Genomic DNA, 15,623 nt, shown 5'->3' on the forward strand with positions numbered 1-15,623 from the left:
TAGTGGTTGTGGTGGTGGTGGTGGAGACAAATAGGTGGAGGTGGTTCGTTTAAAAGAGTGAACAGATCAGCACTTTCCTAACCCCTTACACACACACACACACACACACACACACACACACACACACACACACCAGGCTTCTTGACACCTCTGGCGCCTCACAATTTGTACGGTTGCCTCCCTACAACTTTTTGCCTTCCCCCCATCGTCCATTCGGCCCGGGCAGTCGGCGCGCAGCCCACCCAGCTGTTCATCCTCCCTTTCGGGCTGGTCGATAAATGGGTACCTGTGGAAACCTGGGGAATGTAAACTGTGATAACCCGGATGTCACACTGGCCTTGTGTCCCGGGGTAGTGGGGTTCTTAACCATCACTGGCTCAAGGTCCAAAGAGACGGAAATGAACACTGAGGCAATGCGTGTCTTAGCGTAACCCCTCAACTTTATAATATATAATACTTTGCCATCGTCCATGACACCACGGCCTCGTTGCACCATCCTTCCCTCCGTCCCTCCCCTTCCTTCACTTCTCCCGCAGACTATAGTAACCACTCGAAAACATGAAGAAAACTATGAATGTGGCATCGCTATTCCTTCTTAAGTAGTATGAGTAGCTTGTATTGTTTTCTGGCAACTTTTTTTTTGTTTTGTTTTTGTGTGTGTGTGTGTGTGTGTGTGTGTGTGTGTGTGTGTGTGTGTGTGTGTGTGTGTGTGTGTGTGTGTGACTGCTAAGAGGAAAGGATTACATGGGATGGGTTGTCTGAATTGCATGCGTGTATTCTTATAGCTTCTCCACTTGACTCTCGGCTCCCCCCTTCAAGTCTCTCCTGCAATATATACACACTGGTTGTCTGTTACCCTTCCGTTACCACTTAGTGCATCATTCCTAGACTCCTCCAGCTTACCCACCCACCCACCACCTCGTCTTCCCCAGCCAGTAAGCACCACCACCACTCCACCGACAACAACATGCACCTGTACCCCTTTACAACACTGCGACGGAGACCTCTCCTGCTGTAGTGTTCCGCCACCCTCATGTAGCCACAAGAGGCTCTCCCGCCGCCCCTACTATCGTCTGAGCCTCGTGTGTGCCTGCAAATAGCTAGTTTAGCCCCTTCAGTGTCGTGGGAGCGTTGTTTCCTTTGGGCTCATTTGGGTTGGTGGTTCTTGTGCCCTCCAATATATTGCCAAGATTTTTTTTCTCTGTCTACCTTTCTGTCTATCTATTTAATCTTTTTTTTTTTTTTGCGTTGAAGTGAAGGAGCACTACCTTCATCGATTTTTTCTCCTCTAAGTTTCGTCATTTTCTCCACCACGATAACACCAGTCCGAGAGCATTTCTTCCAGTGGCCATGACCCTGCTGCCAAATGTTCCAGTGGCCACCTGTATCCTTCTACCTCAGTGATGTCTTCCTCCTGTGGGTGTTAACCTGACCTTTCACGGGGTAATTTGCAGGTGCGACTCGAAGACCAGCGCCGAGGAGCCCCCGCGCCCGGTGGTGAAGCGCGCCCGCTGTACCCTCATCCTGCGACGTGGGTTCGTTCATAAAGCTTTGTTGCTTTTATTCTGGCCTGTTACTGCTTCCCCTGCTGCCGCCGCCGCCGCCTCCTTCGAGGCCGCAGCTGCTGCAACTACTGCTTGGTTGTATGCTCACTACAAGGACTGCACGGATTCGTTCATTTCACTTAATTAACCAGGCTGACGACTCATCACACAAAAAGTTCAGACCATTTATTTTGATGCCTGGCACTGTACAGTGAATGCAGTCATTAGCGTACGTCTGTACCACTCGATTCCGTGTAGTTCTGACTGTCCCGAGGAAAGGTGACGCTGTACAGTCTCTGCACCTTTCTGTGCCTCAATAGTGAAGTCCTGAGTTTCCGCAGAACCTACTAGTGTTAGCACACCGTGAGTGTTAGTGTCACCCTCGGCCCTACGAAGTATTGCTGGTCAACACTAGTGGGCACCCTACACACCCTGGACCATTTCGTTGTGTAGCTCCCCTGACCACGATATGTATATGTAGCCATGACCCCCTCCCCCATCTTGACCCTAGGGCGTAGACACAGATCCACCTCTGCTCCCCGCAGTCTTTGTTTTCCATATGCTTGATCCAGAGGTCATGAATGATAGAAACCACCCTATTTGCCCCCCTCCCCCCCCCATACCTGCTGTGTTGACGTCACCCTCCCTTCCCGTTTTGAAACATTGGACGTTGCTTCACCTGGTGAGTGTTTCAAACATTATCCCTCACCTCGAGGGGTGTTCTTCTATGAGACATTTCCTGTACATACATTTCTAGCAGCAGTGTTGAAAACCAAGGGAGGAGAGAGAGGTAGAGAGAGAAATGAATGCATTAGGTTGAAAACAAAGACATAACAAGTATGGTTGGCAGTTAAGAAAAGCAACTTCACATGAAAAAATAAAGTAATCTAGAGTTACTTTGTCTTAGGTGTGGAAGATACGAGGATGGTAAATTGCCTAATAAAAGAAAGTTTTGAGAGGGAGAAATATAGGAAATAAAAAACTATCTTATCAGTCGTAATACTTTATCTGAATAGTGAGCACGCTGCGATATCAACCTCTCTAATCACCTCACCAGCACAGGAGAAAGAAGGAAGTCGTTCTAAGCTGATACTGAAGTGGAAAGCCGATCCAACATAATAAAGTACTAGTGAACGTTCAAGATTCGTTCATGTAGATTTATAGGTTACTCGTGTTTTCTCGTTCTCGTGCCCCTCCTCATTTTTCTTCTACTTCTTCTCCTCCACCTCATCTTCTTAACTTTCTCCCTCCTCCTCCTATTCCTCCTCCTCCTCCTCCTGCGTGATTAAAAAAAGTTTGGTAATGATTGTAATATTGATTTTTTGTCTGGTTCGGGAATACTGTGACATTTTTTTTTTTTTATTCATTCTTAGTAGTGTATGCATAGGCGTTGTTTATCCTTATTATTGTTATTACTATTGTTGTTGTCATTATTGCAGCTTTTATTTTATTATTTTCTCTTATTTTATTTATTTATTTATTTATTTTTACTGAGCCCTCAAGGTCGCTCTAACACTTTCGGTCTATTAATAGCAAACGTAATCTAAGTCTTATTAAGTGAATCATGATATTTTTAACGGCTTTTTTTTTTTTTGTGTGTGTGTGTGTGTGTGTGTGTGTGTGAGAGAGAGAGAGAGAGAGAGAGAGAGAGAGAGAGAGAGAGAGAGAGAGAGAGAGAACATTTGACTATATTTTTTTCCCTGCGCATTATTGCCCTCTCCTTTTCCTTCATTTATTTCCTTCATTAATATTTGGCTGCATTATTTTCATTATTTTAAAGTTTCAAGTAGTAGTAGTAGTAGTAGTATGCTTTATTTAACCCCGTTGTGCATACGTATGTTTGAACCCCCCCCCCCCCCCTTGCAATTCACCCCTACATTCACCCCTTCTCCCCCTCTTCCCCTCCCAAGCTTAGTAACGCTCAAAGTCCGTCCCCTTTTAGACCCGTTTACTCAGACACTTTCGGTTCTCCCTATTTCCAAAGGCCACAAAGATTAGTCGGGTTCTTATTAGTGTGTGTGGGGAGTTCATGTTCATGGTGCAGAAGCCTCGTCAAACTATCACAAGACTCATAAAAACTACCCATGGAAATAGTAACACACAACAACCTCCACCTACCAAAGCCTTATCATATGTCGGTGTGTAAGGGGCTATTACACTGGGCAAATTTTCCGTGGATCTTCAGTCAAACCACGATTTCCGCTGGCGTGGTTCTCCTATTTCCGTGGTTTTCTGACGTGTCCACGATCTTCCAAAGCTACGGTAGAGTGCACCGAAGGACGACGGTATTACTCACCATCATCATCAGCAGCAGCAATAACAAGAAACAAATGAGAACCACGCTAGCGGAAATCGTGGTTTGACTGAAGATCCACGGAAAATTTGCCCAGTGTAATATCCCTTTACACACCCACATATGATAAGGCTTTAGTAGGTAGAGGTAGTATTTCCATGGGTAGTGTTTATGAGCCTTGTGATAGTAGTGTCTGAGAAAATGGGCCTTTGTGTCATGACTGTCATCCCGTTGCCCCTCCCTCACTCCCTCCCTCCCTCCCTTGTGTTCCTCCTCCGCAGCCCCGTCCATGCCCACTCTCTTTACTACTCGTCCTGCTTCCCCTGCACTGTTTCCTCATGTCCCGTTTATTTTCTTGCAGGTGTCACTGACCGGGGTGAGTGGCAAAGGTATTTATGTAGCTTTTTTTTTTCACCCATCGCAACCACTTTTCCTTTTGCACGTATTTTTTTTCTTTATTCCTTGTTGATACCGTCTGAGGGCTGGGTGGTGATGTCGCGGGTTGATCTTCGGGTACTCTTACCTGGGACGTTATTAATCTCATCTTGCTCACAATTTCCTTCACTCACCTTCCCATTGTGTGTCAGGATGGGCTACTTCGATGCGTCTTGTTCTCGTGTGTATATATGAAACATTTCTTATTGACTGTACGCTTTTTGATATAGGCGCCTGAAGTGTAAGGGGGACTTTCGTACAGGGCAGAAGTGTGAGTAAGAGGCGTCCAATCTTGTTCCCAGTCAGACGGAATCGCCTTTAACAGTTCGTGTGTGCCTCGGCAGAGCAAAAAGGCCTCGTCTATATCTGCCCAAGACAAGTTTATGAGGGTAACGTGGCCAACAGACGCACTCATGTGAACGATAAAGAGAGAGAGAGAGAGTTTCCCCTTCCCTGGCACGCCTTCTGTGATATGACTCATCTGTGTCTGTGTCAGGGTCTTACAGGTTACAGGTCTTATAGGTTACCGTTACGTGCTACATACATCAGGTTATATATCCTCAGATAGATAAATAGATATAGGTTAACATTTAGAGAAAAGGAAAAGGGGATATTTGATAATAGGAGAGAGCAAAGCTGCATCAACGCATATAGGAACCTTTATATGGAAGTCTTTTGCACATTTACCGAGTCATGGTGTGTGTGTGGAGCGTGAGGTTGGTTTGGGCAGAGGACCGGTGAGCAGCGAGCGCCCTCTCAAAGCACGTGGGAAAAATGCTGAGGCCAGGCGGTAGAACAAGACGACATATGGAGTGTTATGAATGCCACCCGTCCCCAGCCAGGCGGAAAATGCCAGCTAATAAGGCAGAGCTGGTGGCTGCGGGAAATGGGTGACCGCCTTCGTCCCTTTGGCAAGGATTGTGAGCCAGCGCGGAACTGATTCATGCGGCGTGATTAAGGTTGTCGCTTCGATCCTTGGTATTTGAGTTTGCCCTAGACTCATTTTATTATATTTTTACGCTTGCCGTTTCCATCGCTATTAGTTGTTTCCGTCGGGAAGAGGAGGTGGCGGGGCGTGGCGAGGCTGGACGTCCGCGCGTTAACCGGGACATTGCCACAGCCTCCTTCATCACCCTGCATTGATCTCGAGTGTCAGGAGTGCTGCCCCTGCTGTGCCCCGCCCGAGCCAAGGGGGTAAAAACTTGCTCGAGCGGCGACGCAAACCTGGCTTAACGCTAAGGGCCGCTGCTGCTGCCTCCTCCTCGGGCCACGCTGTCTCACGGACCTCAGCGGCGTGGGTCGTAGAGCACGCCCGTCCATCTGCCTTGAGCGCCACCTGCACCACGCACAGCCACACGGGGGGGGGGGGTGCTGCCAGTCTTCTCACGCCGAGGTTGGTATCCTTTGTTAAATAGAAGAATCTGGGCCTCCTGTCACAGCTTGTCCACCAGCGTTATCAGTAACTTTGATTTACCAAGTGGAAGCTAATGCAATGGATTCTTGCACTTATTTAAAAGATTCTTAATGCAACTTGTTGGATGATTAATCTGAAAGCCTTCGTAATTATTTGTTGCTGAACTGATGAATAACTGAGTCACTTTTACAGGTGATTATTGCATTAAGTCGTGCATTTTTGTAAGTTAAATATGCTGCAGGAACATATGTGAAGCCAGTGGTGTCGACGTTATGTCTTGGGCAAGAAAGTGTTATCTGCGTGGCATGCCGGGAGGCCAGGTGACCGGCGCAGGTGTTTGAGGACGCGGCTCACCTGTGTTCGTGCGTTTGGCTTCATATTTTTACGTTGAAAATTCAATCATCATAGTATCAATAAATTTAGGGCTTATAACCAGTATTGGCGGCTGCTAGAGGAAGAAAATAAGCAGTGGGGAACAGAAGCGAGGCTGCAGCGTTGCGAAGGCCCGGACGCCCTGAGGTTGAGCCAATCAGATCACCCCGAGGGGAAGGAGGGGAGCTGAGGCCCCATGGACGAGGCCGGCGGTGCCTCAGGCCTGATGTTGGCGAACCACCACGTGGAGACGCTGATCGATCGGTGCCAGTCCGACCACACACACACACACACACACACACACACACACACACACACACACGGTGGGGTCTCGCTGTTCATGACCGATCTCCTTACTCTTCCTAGATGCACCTAAATCCTTTTCAATTCCCGTGGTACTTTTTTTCTTTCCCAAGTTAAGCAGCACTGTTACTTCCTCTGTTGAATTTCTGTAATGGAGGTTACGATCTAGCTGGGTCGTTTCAAACCCTCTAGACCACTCGAACATCTTGTGCTTAAGTAAAACTCTACGACTTTGTTCATCCACTCGTGAACACAATACATTACGGATTCTTTCCTGGTGTTCTCACTACTACTGTGTTGCCGTGTATGGGTCGCCAGGAGTGACATGTAGAGGGCTAGGAAAGGACAAGAAGAATTTACGTCTAACTGGACAACTTTCTAAAATGTAGCCGTCCTTGGTGCAGTAGGGGAGCGATGTTGAGAGGTTTGTGGCTACTACCCCTGGCGTGCATGGTCACCATTATACACCGGAGCCGAGGGGGAAGGGCAGAGGGAGGCAGGGACGCAGCGGGGGGTAAGAGGAAGAGGAAGGGGCCATGTTGCATTATTATGACGGGCAGGAGTCGGGCCCGTAGTGAGTACTAGGATGAGGGCGGGAGACACTTGCCTAGGTACTGGTCCTGCTGGGTACAGGCCACCTCGCTAACCATTACCAACCCGTCCACCCAGAAACTTGCTCGCTTCACTTGCATTGAGGCATTTTGGAAGTCTTTTAGGATCAGCGTCTCTGTCAAATGGCGATAGCAAGGTGGCGGCTGTACGGGGACCAGTTTTTCGGCGCGACGCAAGGGCGGGAGCGAGCGTGTATGTGAGCAAGGGTTGGCAGGTCTGGGTTCCTATGGTTGTATCTTGGACTACAGCCAAAAGGGATGCGCGAGGATCATATTTCCTCGGCATGATTATGCTCGCATCGCTCAGTAATCCACTGCAGGACACTACCTAGGCTGTCTTGAAGCATTGCTTGCATGTGCCCTTTAAAAAAAAAAAGTTTCAAAATATGTACACACACACACACACACACACACACACACACACACAGGAGGTGTGCATTCACACCTTTAAGACGTGAAATAATAATAATGATGTTGCCAGGATTGTGGCAGCGTCAGGATTATGGATTATCATTACAGAGTACCGCTCTCGGGCACTTGTTATTTGTAGGTTTTAGCTTCGCCGCCAAGGCTCGCGGCCTCGCAAGGGGCAGCGGCTCTGGCTCGCTCCTCAAGGCTCCTGTGCCTCGGGCGGCCGCCACTCGGCTCATCCATGGACTGCAGGGTGCCTGGCCTAATCCCCAGAGCTGCTGGGTCCTTCTGCTCAGGGCCAGATCGGATTGCCTATACACGCCCGGGGGGTCTCAATCTTGGTCTATATTTTATGCAGTGTGTCCGTTTGATCTCGGCCGACAATTTGATTTCGAGGGTGACTGTATCGGTGCGGCCCGGCCCTGTGACCGCGGCTGGCCCCGGTGATTCCAGTTGATCCGCGGCCCAGCCTTTGTGGCCTCATCTCTGTGTCCCTGCATCCCCGGCTATCTCCCCACACTGTTACCCTTTATCTCTGGCTGTTTCATTTCCGTACATCAAAGAATATTCGAAAGTGCCGGAGTGATTGGTAGTGTTGGTTTCCTTTAACGTAATAGTTTTGGGATGCGTCTGTCACCGCCAGCTGACGGCCGCATTGAACGCACCCTGAGTGTGTCTCCAGACGCTGTTTGTCAGGTGGAGTCGTCGGGAGTATTTCCTCGCGCAATTGGCCATTATTGCGCTCCGTTGATATTTTCCGATACGTTTTACGTCTCCATTCGAGGGAGGCGCTTTTCAGAGCCTTGTGGTCGAAGAGAGAGAGAGAGAGAGAGAGAGAGAGAGAGAGAGAGAGAGAGAGAGATTTCTTGGTTCCTTTTAGGTTTCTTGAATCGTACAATATTAAAGTGGAGTACGCAAAGCATCCCAGCCTTCCTCCACCCCTCATCTGCATGGGTTAGACGCCGAGCAGGTGCCGGACTTCGAAGGTGTACTCACAAACTATTGGCATGTTTTCTACTATATCGTCGCGTAAAAGAAGGTTGATACGCCCATTGGAAGATTTGTTTACATACCAATATAAATAAAACGCGATACGAGTTACATACAAAATGAAAGAAGTATGTAGAAAAATCATAAGAAAATGGTGGTGTTGGTTGGATCGCATTTCTCATTCCCGGTACTGGCAGTTTGAAGCGAGTCCTCAAAGAAGCTAATTTAGAAAAGTCAATCATGGACCGAACCAAGAGTAAATGAAATATAAATTGAACGAATGGAGTTGATATTATGAGTGTAATTTTGTATTCTATGTTATTTTTTTTCCAACAAGGGAGGCAGCTCAAGGGCAAAGAACCAAAAACACTATCTAGGCCTGCTAATTTAAAGTAAAGATTGTCCCTCCAGCACAGTGCCACGGCGTGCTTAGTTGCTGTCGTAGTGGAGGGCTATAGTGAGGCGAGGCGGTAGGAAACAATAACTGCAAACCACCTTAACCCCATCCGATCCGACGTTTTCAAATTTTCGCTCTCGTAACACACAGCATCGTACTCATTTATCTGAACAACGATAACGCTCATGAACACTAAGTACTGGTACCGAATCAATAGTGTAAAACAATAATGAATAATGAGTGAAAAGAAGCTAGTGGAAAGTAAAAAATAAAAAATAAAAGTGTATCGTTTTGATCGACGTGCCTGAAGTGGGGCCAGATATGTACACCCTCGGATCGGATAGGGTGAAGCGTAACTCGTGATCATAAAGTATCAGCGACAGCAAACTCAAGTGAACAGAAGCCACGTCCGGAGCTTCAAAGACGGAGATGAAGCCTTTGACAACTTACGAAATCAAAGTCTTGTGTGTTAGCCGAGAGAAGTTTGCTATCCATGTTAAAACCGTACTCATAGAAATCCAAAATTGAGCTGAAAATTGGACTTGTACTCCTTAATTTCGATATCATAACTAACATGCATTAGATAAAGAGTTGGCAAGAGAGAGAAAAGTCTAATGTAAGCCTTCCCAAACAGATTAGCATTAAATATGAGGTAAAATAAAAAGGAGAGTAGCTCATCTGTCTTATTATAATTCATCTCCCTAAGGTAATTTTTTTTCCGAGTCCAATCACGTCTAATTTTTTTTTTTTTTTTTTTTTTTTTTTCCGTATAATTTCCGGAGCTCTTTCACTCGTGTTCCCACTTCCTATCCGTGGTGTGTTCGAGCCGCCACTCACTGTTCTATGTTCCACTGTCTGTATATACTTTTCCTATTGTCTGATATACAGTTTTCCATATGGTTATTGTTAGAAAAATTACGGTAGTTTTTCTTTATGAATATGTTTATGTGTGTGTGTGTGTGTGAGAGAGAGAGAGAGAGAGAGAGAGAGAGAGAGAGAGAGAGAGAGAGAGAGAGAGAGAGAGAGAGAGAGCAGGCTTCTGTACCGATTACAAAGTTCCTTACTCCCTAAAATATGATAAAATATTCTATGGTTAACGTTTTTAGTGGACTTTTCTTGATTTTAAATGTACATTATCTGTATTCCATCCACTTAATGCTCCCCCTCCTCCTCCTCCTCCTCCTCCTCTTCTTATGATGGCGCGTGGTGGTGGCCTGGTTGGTGAATCTCGAGGTGGTTGCGGTGGTAGTAATTGTGGCGGCGTCCTGTGCGACGTGGGCCCGGCCAGGCCTCGGCCCTTTTCTTGGGACGCGGGGAGGCTGCAGGGTTGCGTGGGCCGTGACGCGACACTTGTTACCAGGGACAGGTTAGGGAGGCCGGGAGGAAATGTTGTGGCGGCGGCGACGACGGTGGACAGCCAAAGAAAGTGGCACTGCCTAATTGTGGTGATGAAGGATGATGAAGGACAGGGATGGAAAGTTTCTGAATGCTGGTGGTGATAAGGGGAAGAGGGAGTTTTAGTGGAGCAGGGGAAGACAAAAGAAAGGAAGAGCAATTATGATGATAGTACAGGAGGGAGAAATGGTGTTGCTGGTACTGGTGTTTTGAGGAGCCTGTTAGTACTCTTGAAGGTGGCGCCTCTCGATGGGAGGACGCCAGCAGATCGGTTACAGCAGCAGAGGAAAGAAGAGGGGAGTTAAAAGAAGATAGTAGTAGTGGTGGTGGTGGTTGTGGCGGCGGCGGCGTCGGTGGTCGCTGTAGTAGAGCTGTAAACATGCGCAGCCGCCCGTGAGGAAGACTAACTCCCTCCCTTATTCACCGGGAACTCAACACTATGGCATCATTTATGGTCTACTTTTCCGCCACACTGCACAGCCAGGGAGGAAATCGGATGCAGCGAAGGCGGGAATGAATCGAGCCCAGCTTTTGAGGTTTCGTCGCCCAGGTGTTTCTGTGTATGTGCGTCCGTCCCTCCTCCTCTGTCCCTCACGCCCTCCTTCCCTCCTCTCTCTCCTGGGTTGGTTGGTCGTGTGAACAGTCAGTAGCCCCTTTGTAGTACCTCAGTAAAGTCCTTGTGATGCTTCGAGGCTATTGTAGAAGCAGTGGATGTAAAGTAAAATAGAAAATCCAAGTGTGTGTATTACCGCAAGCCGTCAGTCAGGGAAAGGGAAGGTTCTTGTAAATTGTGGTCGCTAAAAGTTGGCAGTTCCTAATCAGGGGGGCGTGACTTGAATTGTTCTGAGGTGCTGCAAGTGTTATTGGCCACCCGAACACACACACACACACACACACACACACACACACACACACACACACACACACACACACACACACACACACACACACAACCCCGAAACATTTAGGACCCGAAGACACAAGAAGCAGCTGACACACACACCAACCATCTCGACGAGGCCCTGAACACACAAATACCCACAACACCCACACGCTGCAGCAGGATATGTGATAGCTATATTTTTTTTCGCTCATTATGAAAACTTCAATTTTTCGTCCTGCAGTTGTCAGCCACTAACTAGGAAGAGGAAGAGGAGGAGGAGCTGTGTGTCCGAGTCCGTCCCTCGCTGAAGAAAAGTACGAGGAGGGACGAAAGACAGGATGGGGCAGTAGGGACGGTGTGTGTGTGGGGGGGGGGGGGGTATAGTATGGGAAAAAGTTAGATATTCGGGTATGCAGTGAGGAAGGGGCCGTGTGTATGGGGAGAAGCGGGCCCCAACCACCCTTCCAGTTGCTAGTCACCTGCCGCGGGCGATGGTGGCTAACCTGGCGAGTGGTTCTGCACAATTAAAGACCCGTTCCTTTATTTCTCGTGGCGGCTGTAGTACTGGCTGTACCCTGCGCCGCGGCAACCACGAGTCCCGTATGGCGGCGAGTCGTGCCCGCTGGGAGGGGTGGCGACGCTCAGAAACCCTTCCCCCATAACTTTTTTTTTTCATTCTCTCTCTCTCTCTCTCTCTCTCTCTCTCTCTCTCTCTCTCTCTCTCTCTCTCTCTCTCTCTCTCATTTTTCTTATCTTCGTGTAACTCTTCTCTACCCCCTTCTCTCCTATTTCCCTCGATTCCCTCTTCATTACCCCTTTCTCTTCCTCTGTTCCTTCTGATCTCTCTCTCTCTCTCTCTCTCTCTCTCTCTCTCTCTCTCTCTCTCTCTCTCCGGTGATTTATCTCGTCCCTACCTTGTGGCCGAGGTGCCGCCGGCGTTGAGCAAGGCGTGGATGCTGCTGCTGCTCTGCCTTGCCTCTTGTTGCTGCCGTAGAGTGCAAGGTGGTGTGGGTCAGCCCTCGTGGGTTAGTCTGGGCGTGTGTAGGCAGATGGCGTTGTTATTGATTCTTCATCCGTGTGTGTGTGTGTGTGTGTGTGTGTGTGTGTGTGTGTGTGTGTGTGTGTGTGTGTGTGTGTGCTTTGGGAGTAGCTGTGTTTCTATTTCGCTGCTCGTCGTTATGTGCATGGGGGCGTGGGTTACGGTATAGAGCTCGGCCGGTTGGTTGGTTAGGTTAGGTATCTGTTGTAATATCCTCCGGCGCCTCTATCCTATCTCAACATCCTCCTGCTTATCATTATGTGCATGGGGCGGTGGGTTACGGTATAGAGCTCGGCCGGTTAGTTGGTTAGTTGGGTAGAGCTGCTGTAACATTCGTCGGTGCTTCTATCCCATCTCAACAACATCCTCCTTCTCCTTCCTCCTCGCGTGGGTCTCACCTTTACCCAGCCCTCGTAGCGGCGGCGGCGGCGGCTACGATCAGCACACCTTCAAAGTATACCTCGCTCATCCGTGTGTGTGGGGGATCTGCTAAAGGCGCGAGCGAGCGAGCGAGCGAGCGACCTCTGAAGTCCTTAGGCGCGGAATAATCAATCGAAATAACCCAATACACACACACACACACACACACACACACACACACACAAACACACCCAAAAAAAAAATGTATATAATCACGAAAAGATATAAAAATGCACTTTGATGATGGTGACCGCACGTTAATAGCTACTCATCTCAGCTCCTACATCAAAAGGAAAAACGAAAATATTCACTCGGCGTCTGTTGAATAGGGGAGCGGGGAGTGAGAGAGAGAGGGAGGGCGTTCACTAATGGGCTCCACCGTGCTCGTGCGTTAAGTCCGAAGTAAGAGTGGCAGCGCAGTACTGGCAGGAAGCTGTGTGTTAGAGAAGGCGAGTGGAGCATGGGAGGAGGAAGGAAGGGCTGCAGTATGGAACTATAGGGTGGAGCATGGGAGGAGAAAAGGTGGAGCGTGGGAGGAGAAAGGGTTGAACTATATAGGGTGGAGCGTGGGAGGAGAAAGGGTTGAACTATAGGGTGGAGCGTGGTAGAAGGGTTGCAGTATGGATGTAGGGTGGAGCATGGGAGGAAGGGTTGCAGTATGGATCTATGGTTAAGCATGGGAGAGGGAGGGAAATGAAGCAGTATGGGACTATAGGGTGGAGCATGGGAGGAGGAAGGGTCGTAGTATGGACGCAGAGTGAAGCAAGAGAGAAGGAATAATGAAGCATGGGAGGGAAGGGAAGGGGGAGTTGTAGCATGGAAAGGGAGAGTAACGTGGGAGGAAAAAGGGCTGCAATATGGACCTATAGAGTGAAGCATGAGAGTGGAAATAATGACGGTGAAGGAAAATGAAGCATGGGAGTTTGAAGGGGAGTTGCAGCATGATCAGGGAAAGTAACATGGGGGTGAAAAGTTGCAATATGGCACGAGAATGAAGCCTGAAAGGGATGGAGGAGGGGGAGACCTATAGTGTGGAAGAGAATGGAAATTTACTGCGTGAGAGAAGTAGTAGGGAGTGGGGGAGAATGTGAAATTGCATTGTGGCAGGGGAGCGAGCGTTGCAGCGGGGAAAGGAAAGTACTACAGCAGCTCGGAAAAAAAGAACCAAAATAAAGAGATCCTGTATGCGGAATGTGAGAACGTGAAACATAAACCAGAGAATGATGGGGCGGAGGCAGGGAAGGCACTGCAGTATGAGAAGAGAACCGCGTGGAATGAAAAGCGACAGATGCAGCAGCGTGAAAGGGATGCGAGGAATGGGAGAGGACAGAACCCAAGAAAGAAGGTTACATCATGACGAGTAAAGGATAACGAAGCGTGGAAGAAGGAGGATGGAAGATGGGAACGCGGTGGATGGGTGAAAATGGAAATGTTGGAAGGGAAGGGAAGAGTAGAGATGGAAGGAAGGGGACAGCAGGAGGAGCATCAGCATCATCGGCGGCAGTAGTCGAGTTGGGCGGGGAGGCAGCGGGCCACTTTTGATGGCGTTGTCGTCTTTAAACTCTTCCACGTTACTGCACCTCCGCTACTCTCTCTCTCTCTCTCTCTCTCTCTCTCTCTCTCCGGCGGCTCCTCTTTTCGCTTTGTGCTACACTTCATTTATTTTCACTTCCCGCAGTTTCCTATTTCACAGTACATTTCGTTTGCGTTATGTATTACGTGCAGTACGGCGTTGCTGGTGTGTGTGTGTGTGTGTGCAACGCGCACGCCTCGCTGTAACACCCGACGACCTCCTGTTCTCTTCGTCTTCCCTGCTGATGCACCCTCGACCGCACCCTCCTCCTCCTCCCTCCCCCCCTTTCTCTTTCCCTACTGCACCATCCTCCGCCCCCCTTCCAGCCGGCCCCACAGCTTACCCCCTTCGTACTCTCGCCCCCTCCTTTTCCTCTTCTCATCTCCGCTCCTTCCTGGCCTCCCGCTCCTTGTCCTGTAGCCCCCCTCCCCTCCCCTCCCCCGACCCTCTCCGACGACACTGTAGCACAAGAGCGACTCAGGTGTACTTCTGTAGAGAGGCGCTGCGTGGCCTTAGGGAACACACACACACACACACACACACACTCTCTCTCTCTCTCTCTCTCTCTCTCTCTCTCTCTCTCTCTCTCTCTCTCTCTCTCTCTCTCTCTCTCTCTTTCTTTATTTTACATCTTACATATTGCAATTTAAAATATATATATATATATATATATATATATATATATATATATATATATATATATATATGTCGATGAGCGGGCACTCTCTCTCTCTCTCTCTCTCTCTCTCTCGACCATGACGCTTCCCTTCGCCCCTCTCGCCTCGCCCTCCGCACCCCTCCATGGCCATACATATTGTCGGGGACACGTGGGTGCGGGGGCCCGGCGGTGGGAGGGGCGGCGCGGCGCTGCAGGGGACATGCGTCCTGCTGTTACTCCCCTTCGATAGCCGGCGACGCTGCTACACGGGCGCACACCAACCTTGCGTGGTATGTGTGCTGCGCCGCTGTTCTGCCCTGCCTCGCGTGTGTATGGCGAGAGGGAAGGACGCGATAAATTGAGCCGCGAGAGTAGTAATAGGTTGCACAAATAACAACAGCAGCAGCAGCAACAACAACAACAGCAGCAGCACAGGAAGCAATGATCCCAGGGGTATGGCGAGGCCGTCCCCTTCCCGTGTATGGAATTTATTAGTATTTGAGGGAGGACGAGGCAGTGAGGGTCGGAGCGACGCGGTCCGCCCTGCCGGCCTGCGGGGACAGCAGCGGACGCCAGGGAGGCCACATGGGGGAGCCAAAGGGAAGAAATTTCATGTGGAGGCGGCGAGGAGGTGGAGGCAAAGTTTGTGGCACGTCGGGGCGTCATCGCATGAGAGGGAAGAAGCACGCTGGTGACGCGCCGAGCTCAGCTGCGAAGAGACGGGGCGACTGTTTGCAGTGTGCGATGGAGAGAAGCAATAACAATAACGATGAAGGGGAGAGAGAGAGAGAGAGAGAGAGAGAGAGAGAGAGAGAGAGAGAAAGCGGAAAAAAAGAATGAATGTAGGGGAGCTCGGACGAAGGAAGAAGGGTGGAAGGTTAGGGA

At 49.2% G+C, this 15,623-nt stretch overlaps 1 protein-coding gene across 4 annotated transcripts in view; it reads left to right on the forward strand.

Annotated features, from left to right (window-relative positions):
- Window positions 1–15,623, forward strand: part of LOC127005934 (uncharacterized) — an 89,898-nt gene that overhangs the window by 58,484 nt on the left and 15,791 nt on the right. For 2 of the 4 annotated variants that reach the window (XM_050875378.1, XM_050875369.1), the window contains one exon: window positions 1,455–1,535. The exons of 1 other annotated variant lie outside the window; for it this stretch is intronic. In XM_050875378.1, the coding sequence (XP_050731335.1) occupies window positions 1,455–1,535 (81 nt within the window). Of the gene's footprint in view, window positions 1–1,454; window positions 1,536–4,198; window positions 4,214–15,623 lie in introns of all 4 variants that reach the window. One more of the 4 variants, XM_050875393.1, reaches the window with a different exon arrangement.

Source organism: Eriocheir sinensis, chromosome 3 (genome assembly GCF_024679095.1).
Source record: "Eriocheir sinensis breed Jianghai 21 chromosome 3, ASM2467909v1, whole genome shotgun sequence".
Taxonomy (NCBI): domain Eukaryota; kingdom Metazoa; phylum Arthropoda; class Malacostraca; order Decapoda; family Varunidae; genus Eriocheir; species Eriocheir sinensis.